This window comes from Protopterus annectens, chromosome 7.part0 (assembly GCF_019279795.1).
Source record: "Protopterus annectens isolate FY-2018-M chromosome 7.part0, PAN1.0, whole genome shotgun sequence".
In the NCBI taxonomy this organism is placed as follows: domain Eukaryota; kingdom Metazoa; phylum Chordata; order Ceratodontiformes; family Protopteridae; genus Protopterus; species Protopterus annectens.
In genome coordinates this window covers 1712640848-1712660241 of record NC_056739.1, presented here as the reverse complement: position 1 = coordinate 1712660241, position 19394 = coordinate 1712640848, and the positions used below count along the sequence as shown (strand labels likewise).

Genomic DNA, 19394 nt, shown 5'->3' with positions numbered 1-19394 from the left:
TTTGCCGATATATGATTTTCTAGTGGCAGGCTTTCTTACCTCCAGTAGAACCTTCTGGACATCCTCAGTGAATAGGTGCCAAAAGGGAATTAAGACCTTCTCATCCAGGCAGTCAGTTGAAGTTGCTTGGGGTTGGGTACATCAAACACCTCTGATCTTGGGTGAGTAGATCCATTCTGTGAGGAAACTTATGTTATTACCCCAGGCCATTTGTAAATGTAGTGAGAACCACTGTTACCTTGCCCAGAACGGAGTCACTTCAGTGATCTTGGAGGATTCCTTATGAATTTTCAGAAGTATCCTGGATATCAGTGGAAAGGGTAGAATAGTATATGGGAACATTCTTGCTCAAGGAAAATAAAATGCATCTATATTTCAGGCCTTGTACAGAGTTCTGGAGCAGAAGCTTACTAGCTGATTGTTCAGAGAAGAGGTAAATAGGTCTACTTGAGGAACTCCCCACAGATAGCTCAATCTGTCCTGCTCAGCTTGTATGCCACATAATTTTGCTCTGGTGGAATGTAGGATGCCTGTAGAATGGCAATGTGCTGTGAGGCTATATCCCAAGCTAACATGGCTAGTCTGCAAAAGAGTATGATCTGGTTTCCCCCTAGCTTGTTGATGTACCACATGACTGTGTTATTGTCTGTAACAACTTGAAGTGGTTGTAGAAAAAAAAGCTCCTTGAACTGAGAGGTTTAGTTGACACCCCAAGAACACAATCCTGTGTGAAGGTGTCAAAAAAGACTTTTTAGTGTTCTCTTGGTATCTCAGTTGTATAAGAGATCTCTAACCCAAAACAGAGATTCCTGGCATTTTGATAAAAACTCTGCAAAGATGCACAAGTCATCTAAATATGGAACAATGTGGATACCCTGTAGCCTGTGATGAGCTATAACTTTTAGTTATGTACTCACCATAACTTCAGATGTTTGGGATCCATCTCGCCTACATTCTGACTGATGGGCTCGGAGCCGATCCCTCGGCTCCGACTCGGCACGCTTATGCTATAGAGCGAGGCCTCTAATTGGCTGAGCTATCTTTATCCCAGGATGCACCACCACTAATCCCCCAGATCTTGTTTGTCTGCATTCATGCATACATGCACAGCTTGATTATATAACATTGTTAGATGTTTCAAGAAGAAACAACAGGATTCGGACCTTCTGATATCCTCTGATCTCCAAGGAAGGGGGAAGGAGGGTGGGTTATTAGGAATGTAGGCGAGATGGATCCCAAACATCTGAAGTTATGGTGAGTACATAACTAAAAGATGTTATGTGATCCTATCTCGCCTACATTCTGACTGATGGGACAGTGTCCCTAGCACCTAAATCCCGGGTGGCTCATTGGAAAACACTCCTGAGCACTGTGGAACCAAATGAAGCTCGTCCTCTAGATGCCACATCTAATTTGTAGTGAGAAATGAAGGTGTGCGGGGAAGACCATGTAGCCGCAGCACAAATGTCACCAATAGCAAGCTTAGAATGAAATGCTACCGAAGTAGCCATAGCTCTTGTAGAATGAGCCTTGACAGAGGTGGAAAGCTCTTTGTTAGAATAAATATAAGCTTGAGTAATACAGTCCCTGATCCATTTGGCAATGGTGACCTTTGTGACCGCGTTGCCCAATTTGTTTTCTGCAAAGGACACAAACAACTGATCTGTCTTCCTTGATTGTTTAGTCCTATCCAAATAAAAACGCAACTGCCTGTGGACATCTAGTGTGTGGAAAATAAATTCCACTTTATTGGAGTATTTTGGGAAAAAAACTGGGAGCTCTAATGACTGTTGCAAGCATAAAGTAGAACAGACTTTAGGAACAAAAGAAGGATTTGGTCTGAGGGAAACCCTGTCTGTATGAAAAACCAAATACGGGGGTTTCACTGACAAAGCTTGAAGTTCTAAAACCCTTCTGGCTGAAGTAATTGCCACTAGAAAAGCTGTCTTCCATGATAGAAACTTTAGATCACAGGTAGCTGCCGGTTCAAAGGGGGAAGAAGTCAAGGCACGTAATACTATATCGAGATCCCATGGAGGTGCAGGATGAGAAATCGGAGGTCTTAATAGAGCAGCACCTTTCAAGAAGGTCTTACACAACCTGTTGCTCATTAAAGGTGGGTCTATGGATTCATGAAAATTAGAAATTGCTGCCAATTGTACTTTGATGGTAGAAACAGAAGAGCCTTGGTTGAAAAGAGAGGTCAGAAACTTGAGAACTTCTGCTACGGGAGTAGAAATGGGGTCCAGGCCTCGGAGTTGAGCCCAGATAGCAAACCTTTTCCATTTGCTAGAATAAAGTTTTTTTGTAGCAGACTTGTGGGCCGAAGACAATATGTGCACTACATCTGGGTCTAGTGCATGTCTCCTGACTATGGTTGGAAGAGGAGGAGCCAGGCCGTCAATCTTAATGTGTGTAGGGACTGGTGTAGTAGTCCCGACCGATGAATCAGTAGGTTGGGACCTGGTCCAGGAACCATGGACCTTCCAGAGCATGTTTCCGAAGATAGGGAAACCAAACTTGACGAGGCCAGTAAGGAGCAATTAAGATCATCTTGCTCCCTAAGAGAGAAGCCTTCTGAATTACCTTGGGTAGGAGAGGAACTGGCGGGAAGGCATAAAGCAGGCCGGTGGGCCAAGGATGGACTAACGCGTCCATAGGGCTCTTCCCCGGAGCCGGGGTTAGGGAGAAAAAATCTTTGCACTTCGCATTGAGAGGAGTCGCGAAGAGGTCGCAGCACGGAACTCCCCATTCGGTGAAAATCTGTCTTGTAATAGTCATGTTCAGAGACCATTCGTGAGGAGAGAGGATGATTCTGCTCAACCTGTCAGCTATGACATTGGATTTGCCCGGTATGTGAGTAGCCACTAGGAAGCGTTTTGTTGAGATTGCCCATTTCCAGACCCTCATCGCTTCTCTGCAAAGAGGATAGGATCTGGTCCCTCCCTGCTTGTTCAGGTACCACACAACTGACATGTTGTCCGAGTGAACAGCAATTACGCCCTGAGGGAGGTAACAGTGAAGGGCTTGAAGGGACAGAAGTACTGCTCTCATTTCTAGGATGTTGATGTGGAGAGAGGTCTCTTCCGGATGCCATTTGCCCTGGACTGACCTGCCCAGAGGATGCCCACCCCGTCTGGGAGGCGTCCGTGGTCAAAGTGGCCGCCGGAGGAGGAAGAACAAAGGGTCGTCCCTGATCCAAATTGGAAGACACTAGCCACCAGCGAAGGTCCCGTCTGCAAGATTCTGTGATCCATATTAGATGATTGAGAGGGAGTTCCTGAAAGGACCACTGAGTTGAGAGAAGCCACTGGAGGATTCTCATGTGTAACCTTGCCAAGGGAACTAGCAGAACTGTGGCAGACATCGATCCCAATAGTTGCAAGACCATTCTGGCTGGGGCTTTGGACCTGGGGAGTAAGGCTCGAACCTGATTTTGTATGATCTGAATTCTGTCTGCAGGTAGATAGACCCGCATATGGTTTGAATCTATCTCTGCCCCTATGAATTTTATTCTTTGAGATGGCCGTAACACAGACTTTGGCCAATTGAAGGTGATTCCGAGAGAATTGCCCAGTGATGTTGTGGCTTGCAGGCTCCGTAGAAGTAGATGCTTGGAGGCGGCAGTTAGAAGCCAGTCGTCTAGGTACGGAAACACTTGGAATCCTAGACTCCTCAAGTGAGCAGTCACTACTGCCAAGCATTTGGTGAACACCCTGGGGGCTGTGGTGAGACCAAAGGGCAGCGCACGAAACTGAAAATGACTGCTTCCTAGGCTGAAGCGCAAGTGTCTCCTGGACGTTTGATGTATTTTTATATGGTAATACACGTCCTTGAGGTCTATGGAGCACATCCAAACACCTTTCTCCAACAATGGGAGAATGGTTTGTAAAGTGACCATTCGGAACTTGGACTTCTTGACTGAACGGTTTAGTTTGCTTAGGTCCAAAATGGGCCTCAAGTCCCCGGTCTTTTTTGGCACTAAAAAGAATCTTGAGTAAGTCCCTAATCCGATCTGGTCTGCGGGGACCGGTTGGATGGCTCCTTTTTGCAGCAGTTTTGAAATTTCTATGGCTGCAGTATCCTGTTGACTGGGTGGTGGGTCCGGGATTCTTTTGGACTGAGGGGGGGGACAACAGAATGGGATGGAGTAACCTCTGGTGATAATTCGAAGCACCCATTGGTCCTGAGTGATCCCTTCCCAGGCCTTTAGGTGCTTCGAAAAACGACCCCCGACTGGCTCCGGAGCAGCACAGCCGGGCAATCCCTCAGGGACTATGAAAGGTTGAGGAGCCACGAAAGGACTCGCGGTCTCCAGTGTTGCGGGGGCCTCTGGGACGGCGTCTTCCTGATGAATTTCCCCCTCCTCTGCCTCTGGAGGGGGAACCTTCCTGCTGAGAGGGGTAAGACTTCTGCGATCTCCGGAACCACATCTTCCCTCCTCTTTTAGCCTTGGGATAAGGCCGAAAGGGAGTGGAAAATCATGCCCCTACGGCAGTCAGAGTCTTACCCTCCTGTTCACAGCGGGTAAGTGTGTCTTTCACCTTGGGCCCAAACAGGGAGGACCCATCGAAGGGGGCGTCGGCGAATGAAGACTTGAAGGCCTCCGCGAAATGACACAGGCGAAGCCAGGCTTGTCTCCGTAGAGCAATGCCCGTACCCGCCGCTCTACTCGCCCCCTCGGCCGCATACGAGATGAGCCTCATGGACGAGTTCGAAATGGATGACATTGTAGCCAGCTGAGATCCAACCATCTGGGCTAGCTCCTCAGGCAGGTTACCTAAGAGGGTATCAGACAGCTCCTTAATCAGATCCCTCTGGAATCTCGTAAAGTGCGTTAGGTAGTTCAGAGACCTCAAAGTAAAGGCCGCTGAACTAAGGGTGCGCTTGCCGTACCGATCCATGCTCCTAGACTCCTTATTAGGAGGATGGACGGACGTAGAAGCCTCTGCTACATCCTGCTGTGTAGCAGATGCCACCACCATAGCATCCACAGCCACACCTTTCATGAGGAACTCTTTATCTGGGGGTGCTGAAAGAAATTTGTTTGGACGAGCAGGCACCGGTTCCACAGAGTCCGGGTGTTCCCACGCCCTTCGACAGATCAAATCCAAGAGCTCGTCGAAGGGCGGAGACACCCAGGAGGCGGAGGGCTGAGCCCCGAAGGCCTTCAGGAACACAGACTCATCAGCAGAGGGAGGTTTGGACTGACAGCCGCCTCGTTGTTTTAGGGCTTCTAGGATGTCTGCAAAGGAGACGTCATCCGAGGATGACTTGGGGGACCCCTCTGCATCATCGAGATCGGTATCAGATGTCAAAGACTCGTCAGGGGAGTCAACGTGCTTCCTCTTGCACGTTTTCTTCCTGGGAGGTTCTTCCGAAGAGGCTTCAGAAGGACCTTCAGGAGGGGGAGAAACCCCAGCGGAGGTAACCTGAGGCCCAGGGGCTCCGCTGTCTGCTGACAGGGGAACTGCCAACGACCCAGTCTCCAAATGTGGGGAAACTGTGGAGGTAGCCAAAGAAGATTTGGCTAGAGCACTCCTCATAGCCCTGAAGGTGGGACCACCAGAATCCTGGGAAGGTCCCCCCTCCGTGGCCACGACAGTGGACGGTACTCCCGCCGCTGACGCACCAAGAGGGAGACTTGGGACCGAAGGTATCAATCCCGAAGCCTCCCCCCAGGGCTGAAGGAAGAAGTCCATGCACTGAACTCCGACCCAGGAGCCGGAGTCGGAGCAAGGGTCGGGTCTGACCCTAACACCTCCACTGGTTCCACCAACACCTGCTCCAACAGTGCCGAAGCTGTCGGAGGAGGAAGTACTGTAAGGGAGTGGACCATCGGCTCCGAAGCCAAATGGGCTGAAGCCGAAACCATCTTTTGGAACACCGGAGACTGGAAAAGTCGAAGGAGTACCCTGTCGATGTCCGAATCAGACATCCTGGAAGATCTCGAGGATACCGATCGGGCCCGAACCGATTTCTCCATCGGCTCCGAAGGGCTTGGGGACCGGCTCCGAAAGGACTCCACAATTATCGGCTCCGAGGAAACTTTCAAAGAAATTTCCCTCGGCGCCGATAAGGACTTCGGCTCTGAGGGGGAAGTGTCTGAGCCGATGACCCTTATCGGCTCCAATATCAGTGGAGCCGATGAGGGTGACCCGCCTCTCGATGCTCCAGACCTCGGCTCCGAAACCCGAGGGGTCGAGGTAGGAGGCATCGAGGCAGACCGTTCCGACCTCGGCTCCGAAGTCCGTGGAGCCGATGGAGAAGTCTGCTTACCTTTTTTAGCCGTCGTTTCCGACTGACTGGTCGGAGCCGGTGCTTTCCTCTTCTTAGAAGGAGACGGAGAGGAAGATAAAGCCTCCTCAAAAGAAGGCTTGATTAATCCTTTAAGGATTAATTTGTTTTTCCTCTCCTGGAGGACTCGGGAGGAAAACGCATGGCATACACTGCATGATTCCTGGAGATGTTTGGCGCCGAGACAATAAACGCACGAGGAGTGGTCGTCCATAATGGACATTTTAAACCCACACCTCGTGCACTTTTTAAACCCGGAGGGTTTACGTTCCTTAGACATAGTTGTGCAGGAGAAACAGAACACAACAGTAAATTTTAAACAGTTTTTAGGACACAGGTATGCTCGTACACAGAATATTATAAAAACTGAAGAAACTTTTTTTTTTTTTTACACAGAAAAGAAAGGACAAGTGAAGAAACAAGGAGGGTCAAGACCCTCTAAAACGGGTACTTGACCCACACACAACCACTAAAGTAGTTAGTACAGGGGAAGGCCCCTCTAACTCAAATGGAACCTTCTCTGACAGGAAAAATAAAGCAAATTTCAACAAATCAACAAGAGACACACTCATACACAAAAATTAGCTGTTAAAACAGCTTTTGGGTTGAAAAGGAGAGAACTACTGACAGGAAAAGAAACTATTGATATAGTACTTAGCCCAGCCAATGTTGAGACCACGTCCAAGCTCTGTAAGCGGCAAACGAGATCTGGGATAAAGATAGCTCAGCCAATTAGAGGCCTCGCTCTATAGCATAAGCGTGCCGAGTCGGAGCCGATCCCCCATCAGTCAGAATGTAGGCGAGATAGGATCACATAACATCTGGAGCTATACACTTTGTGAACGCTCTTGGTGCAATGGACAGTCCAAAGGGTAAGGCAGAAAACTGATAATGTTGATCCAGACATTCACAATCTTAAGAAATGCCTGAAGTCTGGATGAATAAGGATGTGATAAGCATATTTGAAATCTAGTGTTACCAGGAAAATTGAATGAGGAAGAAGTAGTAACAGGCTGTGAAGTGACATAATTTTGAATTTGGACACTATCACAAACAGGTTTAGGAAAGAAAGATCCAGAACTGGTCTTCCAAGCATATTCTTCCTATTCCTTCTTTGGCACTAAAAATATGCTTGAATAAAAAGTTTTCCCAACCTGTGAAGGAGGAACTGTTTCTAACACTTCCTGGGACACTATGTGTTTTAAGAACGGGGGGGGGGGGGGATAAAAGCATCTGTTCTGGTGGATGAAGATTTACCCCATGAAAAGGAAGGATTTCCTTCCATTGCTATCTGTTACCTTGGTAAATGATCTTCAGAGTCCACTTGTCTGTTTTTCAAAGATAAAAGTGGAAATTCAGACTTTCTGGAAGGGAAAAGAGGCTGCTAGGGTGGAAGGGGGGTGGTTCAATGTCCCTTAAATAGTCATTCTGGCTTGCTGGACTGTCCTTGGTTTTGGGGGGGTCCCAAATTCTTTTTGTAAACCCCTTACCATTTCTTTTTGAACATCTGTTTACCATCATTTTGTTGAGACTGTTAATTTGTTTTTTTTGCTAAAACTGAATGGGGGGTTAGAGAATCTTTTAGAAAATTTGCAAAAGGATTACTGAAAAATCTTAGAGATTCCTTGTATCACATCCAGACTTTTGTCTTTTATTTTTAGTCTGTTCCTTGTAAAATTTGTGGTTTTATGGCAAATCACTGAGGATTGAAATCATTAAATAATAACATACATTTGAGTTTCAGACATAATATCCTTCAGAAAATCCATACTAACACAAATCTTGTTGATAAATTTACAAGTATATAACAGCAATATTTAAAACATGCCCCTATTTTGTGCCATTATCCCTTCATTATTTTAGGCTTTGTCCAGATTTCTTGTGCTGAGGTTGAGAGGTATGCTGTATCAGCTTACACCTTTTATCACACTTTTTGATATCCTCAACAGCAGAGGGACTAAAAACTAAATCTATATCCAAAGGAGAATTTAAAATCTCCAGTTTCTCATCATCTAGGAGGTTTTGAAAATACAAACAGGCAAACCATGTCAAAACAGTGCCAGTGGCCATGGCTCTGGAGGAAGTATCAAATGACAAAACATACACCCCGGAGGCACAATTAAGTTGGTCCAAAAATAAAATTTAATCAGTACACGAATATACACAGTTAAGTGCTTTCATTACTAGAACAGGAACTTCATCAGAACAGGTAAAAAACATTTCTTAATCACATCCTGTTTGGTTGGCGCATTGGTGCAGCGATTAATGTTGTAGCCTCACAGCAAGAGGTTCTCTGTTTTGATTCTTGGCTGGGGTGCCTTCTGTGTGGAGTCTGCATGTCTTCCCTGCATTCACGTGGGTTTCCTCCAGGTACTCCAGTTTCCTCCCACATTAAAAAAAGACGTGTGTCTCAAGCGTTTCTCCCTGGGCCTCCACTGGAAATAGGCTCTGTCTTAGTCAGACTTTTCTGGTCAACAAATGTTAAATAAATACATAACATACCCAATAGGCACATGATACAAATCAACCAATGAAAATTAACAATCAATTCACCCTAGCAGATGCATAAATTCATTTAAAACCATTAAAGAAATCTCCATACCAAACTAGATAAAAAAGTATACAGCAGACTTTAAGCCCATCTACTTGTTAGAAAGTAAGGGCACACAATTTTAAAATATAAGCTGGAGAAACCACTTCATTATGTCCAGGGAATTTGTATGCATTCAAAACAATCTGCCAGTACAGTTCCCTCTTTTCTAACATTTCACTCCATCACCCCCCTTAGGTTTCTATCAATCTTCTCCATAATAAAGAATGAAAAACAATGTGAGGGAAAATTCAACATGTGCTTATACAGAGCATTAATATCCTTATACTTAGTGATATCATGTAGGTGTTTGTAAATATGTTCTTTTATCTTTCATTTGGTTTTACCCACATAGGGTTTTTGTGCCCTTAATTTATGGGCAGGGGGTGGCAATTTTGTATTGGACAAACAAAGGTGTTACGAACAGGTATGAAAAAGTTATGGTTATGTATTTCTCACTTGACAGCTTTATTATTTTGGAAAAAAAATGTGGGATATTTTATCTTAACAATGATTTGTATTAAAAAGCAGATTCAGACCCCCAATAGTTTCTAAGAGGGGCAAATGCTTTAAAGACTTATTAGAGTAGGGCAAGGGGACTCTGAACAAAACGTTAATGATGGGTATGTATAAATGTGGTTCATGTTCCCAATGTCCCTCTATTTTGGTGAATGATAGTATCTGTGTACAAAGTCAGAAGGTGATTTCTAAGTGTCGCTTTAACTGTAGTACTAAAGGGGTGGTATATATGGCTAAATGCCAACAATGTCCCTCTTTTTATGTGATTAAAACTGAGAGAAAAATAAAAGAACGTATTTACGAATACCTATGTGATATTGCTACGTGTAAACATACTAATGCTCTGTATAAACACATATTGAAGTTTCCCTCACATTGTTTGTTATTCTTTATTGCGGAGAGGGTTGAAATAAATCAGAGCGGGAGGGACCACAGAGTGAAATGTAGAAAAGAGAGAAGTGTACTGGCAGATTGTTTTGAATGCATATAAATTTCCTGGACTTAATTAAATGGTTTTAGCTTGTATTTTAAAATTGAGCGCCCTTACTTTCTAACAAGTGGATGGATTTAAAATCTGCTGTATACTATTTTATCTAGTTTGGTTTGGAGATTTCTTTAATTGTTTTAAATGAATTTGTGCACCTGCTAGGGTGAATTAATTGTTAATTTTCGTTAGTTGATTTGTATCATGTGCCTATTGGGTGTGTTATTTAAATAGGATATAACTAAGAAATGCTTTTTTTTTACTTGTTCTGATGAAGTTCCTGTTGTAGGAACAAAAACACTTAACTATGTGGATTAAATTGTATTTTTGGACTGATTTAAGTATGCCTCTGGGGTGTATGTCTTGTTTTTGAAGTTTGTTTTTTCACTCTGTTGAACACTATTTTGTGTTCGCATGGTTCAATGTATCAAATGAGTCATACACACACTGTAAACAGATCTGTGACTTGTATAATGGAAGAAACTAAATTACTTAAAGCAGATTTTTCCTCAAAAGAGGAAACTGCAGACAAAACATTTCTCAAACTTATACAATTAGTTAGAATAAACTTTAACATATCAAACAGACAGTAAAAAATTCTGAAAGTCAAAGTTGCAGATGCATACAGTTTCTCCCATACTTATCAATAATCTTCCCATCCTTGTCAGAAAGATTCAGATTAGAATTAACCAAATGTTTAGTAGTAGCAGGATTAACTGCTGGGTCAGGTTTGGGAGAGTGTATAAAAACTTAAAAGACTGAGGAATTTAATACATTCTACTTGCTTTTTTAGGGGCAGCAGACTGACTATCAGGAAAATTGGAGGCAGTGACTCACACGTCCTCCAGAGCTGAGAGAACTTGGGGAATGGGTGAAGGTTCTGGGTATTCCTTCTGCAGTAGCTCATAGTATCTTCTGAGGGACTTAAAAACCTCAGTGTTCTCCTGCTGAAAACATTGGCACATTCTAGAAACAGTCTAAGAAAAAGAGAAACCTCTACAGGGAGTATCAGAAACTGAGCTCTCTGAGTCCGAATCAGAAAACTGAATAGAAAACCCTGTATCTGTTCCTTCATCTTCATGTCCAGATTCAGAATCTTGAAGCTCTTCAGGATAAGGGATATCCCTCTTTCTTTTACCAGAAACCACCTTACAGGAATGATCAATAGCTCAAATTCAGCCCTGAGTCAGACTCAGTTAACTGCTCCTGTTTGAGGCAATTTGTGGAGGAGTAGACACATTTTTAGTCTTCTGTTTTATTTTGACAGGGAAAATGGGACCAACGATGTTATTAATGGCAGCAGCAGCTTCCCCATGAATGAGCAGAACATTCTAACTAGACAAGAAAGCCTTCAATGCTCCCTGTCCCAAGTCCAACAAGACTCTATCTCCCTTGCCCACTAAAAAGACTCAACAACTGCAGAGGATGTGGCTAACCCCTGGTCCATATTGCTACACCAGAGGTATCTGGGGTAAAAGATCAGTATTCTGAAGAACAAGCTATGGCCACAGTAGAATTACATGCAGGTGAGGCAAATTGCTAGTCTACTGTGGTGGGAAATGCTGTTTGTTTAACTTTTTCTTTTTGTGTCTGGAAGAAGGACTGACCATGGGCCCAACAGGTTGTTTGTTAATCAAGCCAAAAATGGTGTCTCTTTCCCAGGAAAAACAAGCAGCAAAAGCCAGTAACATTTTAAGGTCTTTAGAAGTCACTTTTTCATGGAAAAACAAGGTATAAGGCACTTTATTTTTATTATGGAATGGGCAAACTGTTTTAAACACAAGTGCTCCATAGAAAAAAAAATGTTTTCAATTACTATAAACAACTTTTAAACTGACAGAAAAAACATGCACTCCCATTTAAAAGTAGAGTTAGGTTTCATGACAGCCCATTAAAACACAAACTCCTAACTTAAAAATAACTTTCCTAAATAGGAAAGTGCTATAAAACAATATTTTTAATGTGGAAGGTCTTTCCCCAAAGGGATCTTATCTGCCCAGCAAAGTCACAGCACAAGCTGACCAGCAATTCTCAATAGCCTGCAGAGGAGGGCTCTCTTCAATGGCAGAAAAGCTCTGGTGAGCTTGGCAACCAAATCTGTCCCTTTATTAGCTCATCTTGAGCTGACTAATGGTTTAGATATATGAAAGGTATCATGAAGCTTCAGAAGTTGGCTGGCTGTTATATCCTTGGCAGGAAATAACCAATATAGCTAAGGCTGCTGTGGCAGTGATCAATATGATGAACATCTGAACAGTTGCATTAGGCAGTCCTTTTCTCACAGTTAATGACTTAAACATTCTTCCTTAAATTTGCTGTAGTGACCTGGAGAAAGTCCATTCTTTAACATACCAGTATCTAGAAGAGACTTACAACTAGAAAGTATCAACAGAAAGTGTCACAGTCAGAAAAGAAGTGCAGATATGCAGTTCTTGCAATATTACCATCCACCACAACTTATCTGGCAGGAGACAGAAGGTTGGCCTTGATTATACATATAATCTGACCAAGGATTTAATTCTGGATATTGCATGATGAGCTTGAGTTTACATTTTTAGTAGTACAGCACAATAATGTAGAAGGAACTATGACCTTAGATTTCTTCAATACACTCTCATCTTCAACACTAAAGGCTAATCTTCTGAAACAGTATAGCAGAAGCCTTATTTCATCACTTACAAGCTAACCTTTTAACACATATTTATAACCTTGTAACGGACTTACATTTTTGCCAGCCCAATGTTTAATCTAGTCATTATTCATTGTGACAGTGTCAGTGGCCTGTAGCATCAGTAACTGATGAGTAGTCTCTAGGTCTGTAAGTTTTTTGGAATGGGTATGCTATTCAGTACACTGGCATTAACCTCACACTCTCTTGGTCTATAGAAGATTTTATATTGAAATGCTATTGTATACATGGCTGTCCTATTGGCGAACGTTGCTCCTGTCTTCCCAAAGGAAAATAAAAGGAGGGTGCTGCCCAGGAAAACTGTGAGGCTAGAAAGAAAAGAACAGTGGACAGACATGAGGGCAGAGAGGGAAATGACTGCTGTTAGATAGAGAATAAAGCACAAACATAAGATGGGTTATCCACCCCATCCCCCCCCCCAGTGGAGATACTCAGCAAATCACTAGCTAGTTTAGGAGTGCTGTAGGATTGGAAGACAGTAGGTGTGGTACCCTTGTGGGGGGGGCTGTAAAAATCTAGGGAACTACAGGTATTTTAGCTTAACAAAAGTGGCAGAGAAAGTCACTGACAGACTCCTGAGGGGAAGGGTTTAGCAATTTGCTGGACAACAATCATCTGGACAATAGCCAACAAGGATATAGTGCCAAAGGGAGCTGTCAGTCAAACCTGATCCAGTTATATGACGGGATACAAGTGAACTTGACAGGGAAGTACCAGCAGATGCAATCTTCCCGGTCCACAGCGAGGACTTTGACCCAGTTCTACAAAGCATATGAATGCAGGCTGTCTTTCTCTTTTTTTTTAATAAAGTCAGTCAGAAGTACATAGTTTGGCTTTAGTTTCCACTGTATGAGTTACCTTTGTAACAAAGCAAGTATTTCTTGCAATCAAATGACAAAGTAGAAAAAGAAGATGTTGGGGTAATGCCATTCTTTCCTCTGATGTCTGCTTCTCATGTATATGAATACTGTGAATCAGCCATCATTATACAATAGTCGGTTTAGAAATGAGAGCCTACACTACCAGTATCTGATTGCAAGATGTTCCTACCACAACTGTTGGAATACTTTGAAGAAGAAACAGCAAAAACATGACCTCTCCAGCACTATAAATTGGGAAGATTCAACAAGACTGGTCTAAGATATCTTGAAGGCAATGTTTGGGGGAGGGGGGAAATCTCATCTCAGACAGCTGGAAAGTTGTAGCATTGAAAACCTTCTTAACAGCCATTACTGGTAGTAAATAAGCTTTTTCCAAGATGGGATCCTCTTCCTGGATTAGTTTACTGAACCAATGGGGTGACAAGCAGAGCATGGGAGACAAGTAATCTTTTGCTTCCCTTGTGATATGGGGAAGCACAACATCAATACCAGTAGCAGTTATCTAACTCAGCTGAACAGGTCTGCTTTTTTTTGGGGGGGGGTAAGTGGTGCCTGTGCCCAAGAAGCCTCCAACAAAGCTTACATAATCATTAGTCATCTTTTAGGAGACTACGTGTCTCATCTTGTTCTTGCCTAAATGCTTAGGTTTTTATACTTTTTGTTACCAGAACATATGCAAGGAGTAAGAAATGTAGAAGAGTTAGCAACCTTCTACGCAGTACAAAAGTCTGTAAGGTCTTTCTGCCTATTTATTGTTTTCTTAATAAATTTGACAGCTACAAGAATCTATGGTAAACTTTTCAAAGGAAACCATTAGACTTATTCAGATAAGGTAAAGGATATATATATATTTTTGGTACTGTTTTTGACTTGCTCTAAGCAAATGCTGATTGGTCAACCATTATGTTGAACAAGTTCAAATGCAAAAAAAAAAGTAATTTACCCTGAGGTTTTGTAAGCTTGAAGGAAATTACACTAATTAAAGGGTCTGCAGAGAGCCTTCACTTCCACATGGAGTTGCAGATGGCTTTCCCCTACCTTCACTTAGGGATGTGCATTCCAATTCATTTAAGGGAATTACCTTGGTGGTGCTGCAGTAGCGTTGTCGCCTCACAGTAAGAAGTTGTCCTGTTCGATTCTCAGCTAATGCGTCTTCTGTGTAGAGACATGCGTGAATGGGCATACCTTCATTGAAGGTTGTACGTCAGGGCTGGCAACTCGGTACGTAAAAATCTACTGCCAATCATTAGCGGATCGGAGTTCCACTGTGGCGATCCCTAACCGGGAAAAGCCAAAAGCTACAACAACAACCTTTGATTGACTTCACACACTATATTCAACCTTTCTTTACTTTGTTGAATAGAGCTGTTAAAAATGCTAGCAAAACCAAAATAACAAATTGACCATACCTGAACAAAACCAAAATTAAAAAAAAATGTGCTTAACATTGCTAAACATGTATGTTATGAAGTAATATAAATAATGACCAAGTAAAGCAACTTGCAGCAACTATCATCTTCAGGCAAGAACAGAGTGTGGATTGTGGAGCACTTTCTTTTTATGGCTAGACTGCCCTCTAATAGACATGGTACAAAAGTAGCTGAGCATCTTTAAGGATGTCAGGACTGTTGAAAATATCTGTCAGAATATGTGCATCCACTTTCAATTTGTTCTCATTCATACCATGACTTCCTGCAGCAATAATTATTTTGATGAAGAGCAGCAATATTATAGTAAAACATATATAATTGTAGACTCAGTCTGTTCCATTTATAATGTTTTGTTTTCACTGATGTAGTCTAATACCTGAGTAGGGCAGGTAGCACTGGGTCCTAATGAAAGGAATGTAGGGATACTGATAGCTTGGAGCAAGGGAGGGTGGTAATAACCAGGAAACAATTAGTTTTATTGATTTTAGATAACTAGAAAAGTTTCTCTTAAAAGGTGCAAATTCCAGTGACAGTCTAACCATGGCAGAAATGCTTTCTCAGATATTGGGGACTAGCAAGGAGAAGGAATAATAGGTTCATAGTTTAATAGGTACTTACTAGGCTATTCATCTGTGAGGTCTTAAGAAACCCAGCCTTACATTCCCATGATAGTTTTTAGGCCTTATATTTTTGATAGGAATAACCCAGGGATGGGCTGAACAATACATCCATATATCTAATCAATGTATCTATCTATCTATCTATCTATCCGTCTTTTATATATATACCTGAAGTGTGCTCCCCATGAGTGAGGTCAAAAAACAGCCTGTGACTGAACTAAGCAATTTTTCTGCTATAACAATCAGTATGAGGTGCCATACATAGCCAGATTGAGATTAACCCATCCATTTCATATATCTTGCCATTAAGTTAACCTTATTAGAAAGATAATTCACATTCCTTATCAACGTGCTACAATCTGCACTATTAAACATTACCTTCCAATCATCTGGGTGTTGAACGATCTTGTGAACCCTGAAATCAGGTAGGTTTTTCTGAAGATAGTCAGCTAGAAGTTCAACTTTAGCAAAATAAGGACAGTCAGCCTGACCTGTGAAGAAATGGCACCACAGAATTATGATAAATCCTCATATATCTCATTTCTATAAAAACAGAGTAGTAGATCTGCTTTAGTTTCCTTTCCACAAATGCCCCTCCACTTTGTGATGTTACGGAACAATGCTGGCACACTGACGACCCTTCATATGTATTTATTATATATGTTAAGCAACATTATTTCTGAATATATAATTCCTGCATAATCATGGGTGTTTGGCCTATCCAAGTTAGTGACAATACCACAAAGGACAAGTAGATATAATAAAGCCCAATAATCCACAAGGAATAAACAGGAGGGCATTTCAAATCCATTCTAGCAGGGTCCACTGTGTGGTTCTTCACAAACAGAGTTAAAACTAAGAATAGTAAAAATGGGTGGTTTGTCACTAAGCACAAGGACTTAAAAACAATCTTGAAACACTTCTAGAGGTTAAATTATGCTACTGAAGAACTTAATTTCCATGTTGGCAACATAATCTGTTCATTAGTTGTCATGTCATCTTCATGCATAGAGCTATCCTAATTGTGTTGCAAAAACATTTTAATTTCAATAAGCAAACAAGAACAAGGATACAACGATGACTTCCACTGCTGCCAATTCAAAATACTTTACTAGTGCACAAAGTAGACACAAGCGCTTTCACAATACAGCTTCATCAGGTGTAACAATACATTGTACAAAACACACCCTTCTTATACTAATGATAAAAATCACATGACTTAAAACAATTAACTTCTTAAAGAGCTAACAAAAGCAACAATAATGAAAAATAAAAACACATAAAAGCTATCTATAAACAGATCTGGATTGTAACTTAGGTCTGAGGGGTACATGCTCATTAAGACCACTCCCTGCATTAGCCCTCATCCTAACAATCCAATTTGATTCTAGCTCCTCCGTTTTATGCCTGACATCCCCTAACCTCACATTCTCATGTATCCTGCCTATCACTAAAAATGTAAAAGTGTGCATACAGTCTGTATTTCTAACATGGTTCGCTAGTGCATTCAAAGGATTCAGTTTATTAATACTATAAATATGCTCTCTTATACGCTCTCTAAACGCCCTATCAGTTTTACCTATATAACATTTACTACACTGAGTGCAGTGTGACAGATAAACTATGTGTACTGATGTACCGGTAGCCACAACATTAAATCTATAATTTTTCTCTGATCAGGATGATAAAAACTATTACTGACATCTAAATACCCACAATATCTACAGCTGGCACAAGGAAAAGTACCCCTAAAAGTCTCATTGTGGTTAGAAGCTTCTGAATAAGAAAGTCTTCTCCTTAACGACTTGTTATTCCTAAACATACAAATAGGTTCTGAATCTATAAAACTAGCTACTGCTGCATCGGTAGTCAATATACCCCAGTGTTTTTTAATAATATCTACATATTTATTAACATCAGAGGTATAACACAGGGGAGCTTTTAACTTAGTCCCAAAATAATTTTTGTCATTCAGTCTACACTTTCTTTTCCTTTCATCTTTGTCAGAAAAATATGGAAGGGCCCTAGTCTCCCTCTTCTGCATAACTGCTGAAAAATTATGTTGGATAAATTGGTCTTTATAACCCCTCTCCTGTAAGTGTTGAACTGCTACACCTACTTTTTCTCTGAAATCAACATCTCTAACATTCAATCTGGACGCCCTGTATACTTGATCCTGAACCACATTCATAAAAATGTGGGGTGGATGTAAGCTGTCCCTATGTAAAAGATGGTTCACATAACAATCTTTCCTATACAACTTGGTGAAAATCTCACCATCACCTTCCTTAATCACCTTCACATCCAAAAAATCTATTTCAGACATAGAAAGCTTATAAGTAAAATGTAAATAATGAGTGATGTTGTTCAAATAAGTATGAAACTCAATAAAACACTCAAAAGTACTGCCCCATAAAATAAAAAGATCATCAACAAATCTCCTGTAAAATAAAACAAACTCTCTATATGGTCCCCTCAATATGTACTGTTCTTCCCAGGCTACCATAACTGCATTGGCGTAGCTATTGGCACACGAAGTGCCAATAAGCTACGCCATTGCACTGCTTATAGTAACGGCCAAAAACAAAAATATTATGTTCCAAAATTATTTCAACAACCTAACAACTCAATTTTCTGTTTACCAATAGTAAAGTACTAAGAAAATACCATACATTCAAAATACCATCTAAATTAGGAATCACATAAAAAGTGAGACCACATCAATAGTTATAAACATACAACCCACAGGATCATTGTTCAGTGTAAAATGATATAAATCACCTAAAAATGCTCAGTATCCTTAAGAATATGTTTTATTCCATCTAATAATGGTCTAATATTCTTTTCAACATATATGGACATGGTCTCTGTGTTCCAATTCCTACATGAGACAATAGGTCTCAGGGGTGGATCTACCCTATGTTTGTGTATTTTTTGTAGTCCTTGTATGAAAGGAACAGTAGGTTTATCAACAGAAAAATATTCAAATAAATGGTCAGTTATTAAACCTAATTCCAACAAACACTTCAACATAATTTGTACATCATAAATAATGGTTTTAACTTGAGTCAGTGTGATTGTCATATAGAAAGAATCATTACTTAACATATCAAGTATCTTTGCATCATAAACAGACTTATCAAAAACAACCAGTGGACCCCCTTTATCCGCTGGACGGCCAATGATGTTAGGATTAGTTTCTAAATTTCTAAGGGCCTCTCTCTCTCTATAGTTTAAATTAACATTGCGTCGAAAGAAACTAGTCTCATCCTTTTTAAAATCTAAATCATATACATCCTGTACGCAAAGTTGCTCAAAAGCATTAATAAGAGGATTCATTTTGGGTACAAAACAGCTAGGAGTTTTACACATAAAATCATTATCAGAATTCAAACAGACTGAAGAAACATTCCTATCATTATAAATCAACTTTAACATCAGATTCCTAGTAAACCTTTTGATGTCAAATATTACATCAGTATAATCAGAAACAACAGCTGGAACAAAAGAAAGTCCTTTGCTCAACACACTAAGTTCAGTCTCAGTCAATTCATGACTTGAAAGGTTGTATACTAACTTTCTTTTGCATTTAAAAAAGCCTTCTTTATAGAATTCTGGTTTGAAACAGTACCTCCCATTTTCTCTTTGCATTGATCCTGGTCCTCGCTCTTTCTTGAATTGTAAAGTTTGCTCCTTTACTGGTAATGGAAATTCTAAATGCTACTGCCCTAAAGGGACTTCCCCTCCAGTTAAAACTTTAAACATATTACTATCAACAATCATTCCCAAAGACTGATTATGTGAGGGCTCAGGACGCACATCAGCTGTAGTAATTATTACTTTTCTCCAGGCCCCAAGCTCCCTTTCAGCAGGCTTGATAAATA

The 19394-nt window shown here is 41.4% G+C and overlaps 1 protein-coding gene across 4 annotated transcripts in view; it reads right to left on the bottom strand.

The window, feature by feature from the left end:
* The window catches only part of MDH1B (malate dehydrogenase 1B), a 446421-nt gene that overhangs the window by 310963 nt on the left and 116064 nt on the right, over positions 1-19394 (bottom strand). For 3 of the 4 annotated variants that reach the window (XM_044078250.1, XM_044078248.1, XR_006365603.1), the window contains exon 2: positions 15889-16001. The exons of the other annotated variant lie outside the window; for it this stretch is intronic. In XM_044078250.1, the coding sequence (XP_043934185.1) occupies positions 15889-16001 (113 nt within the window). The remainder of the gene's footprint in view (positions 1-15888; positions 16002-19394) is intronic. 4 annotated transcript variants of the gene reach the window in all.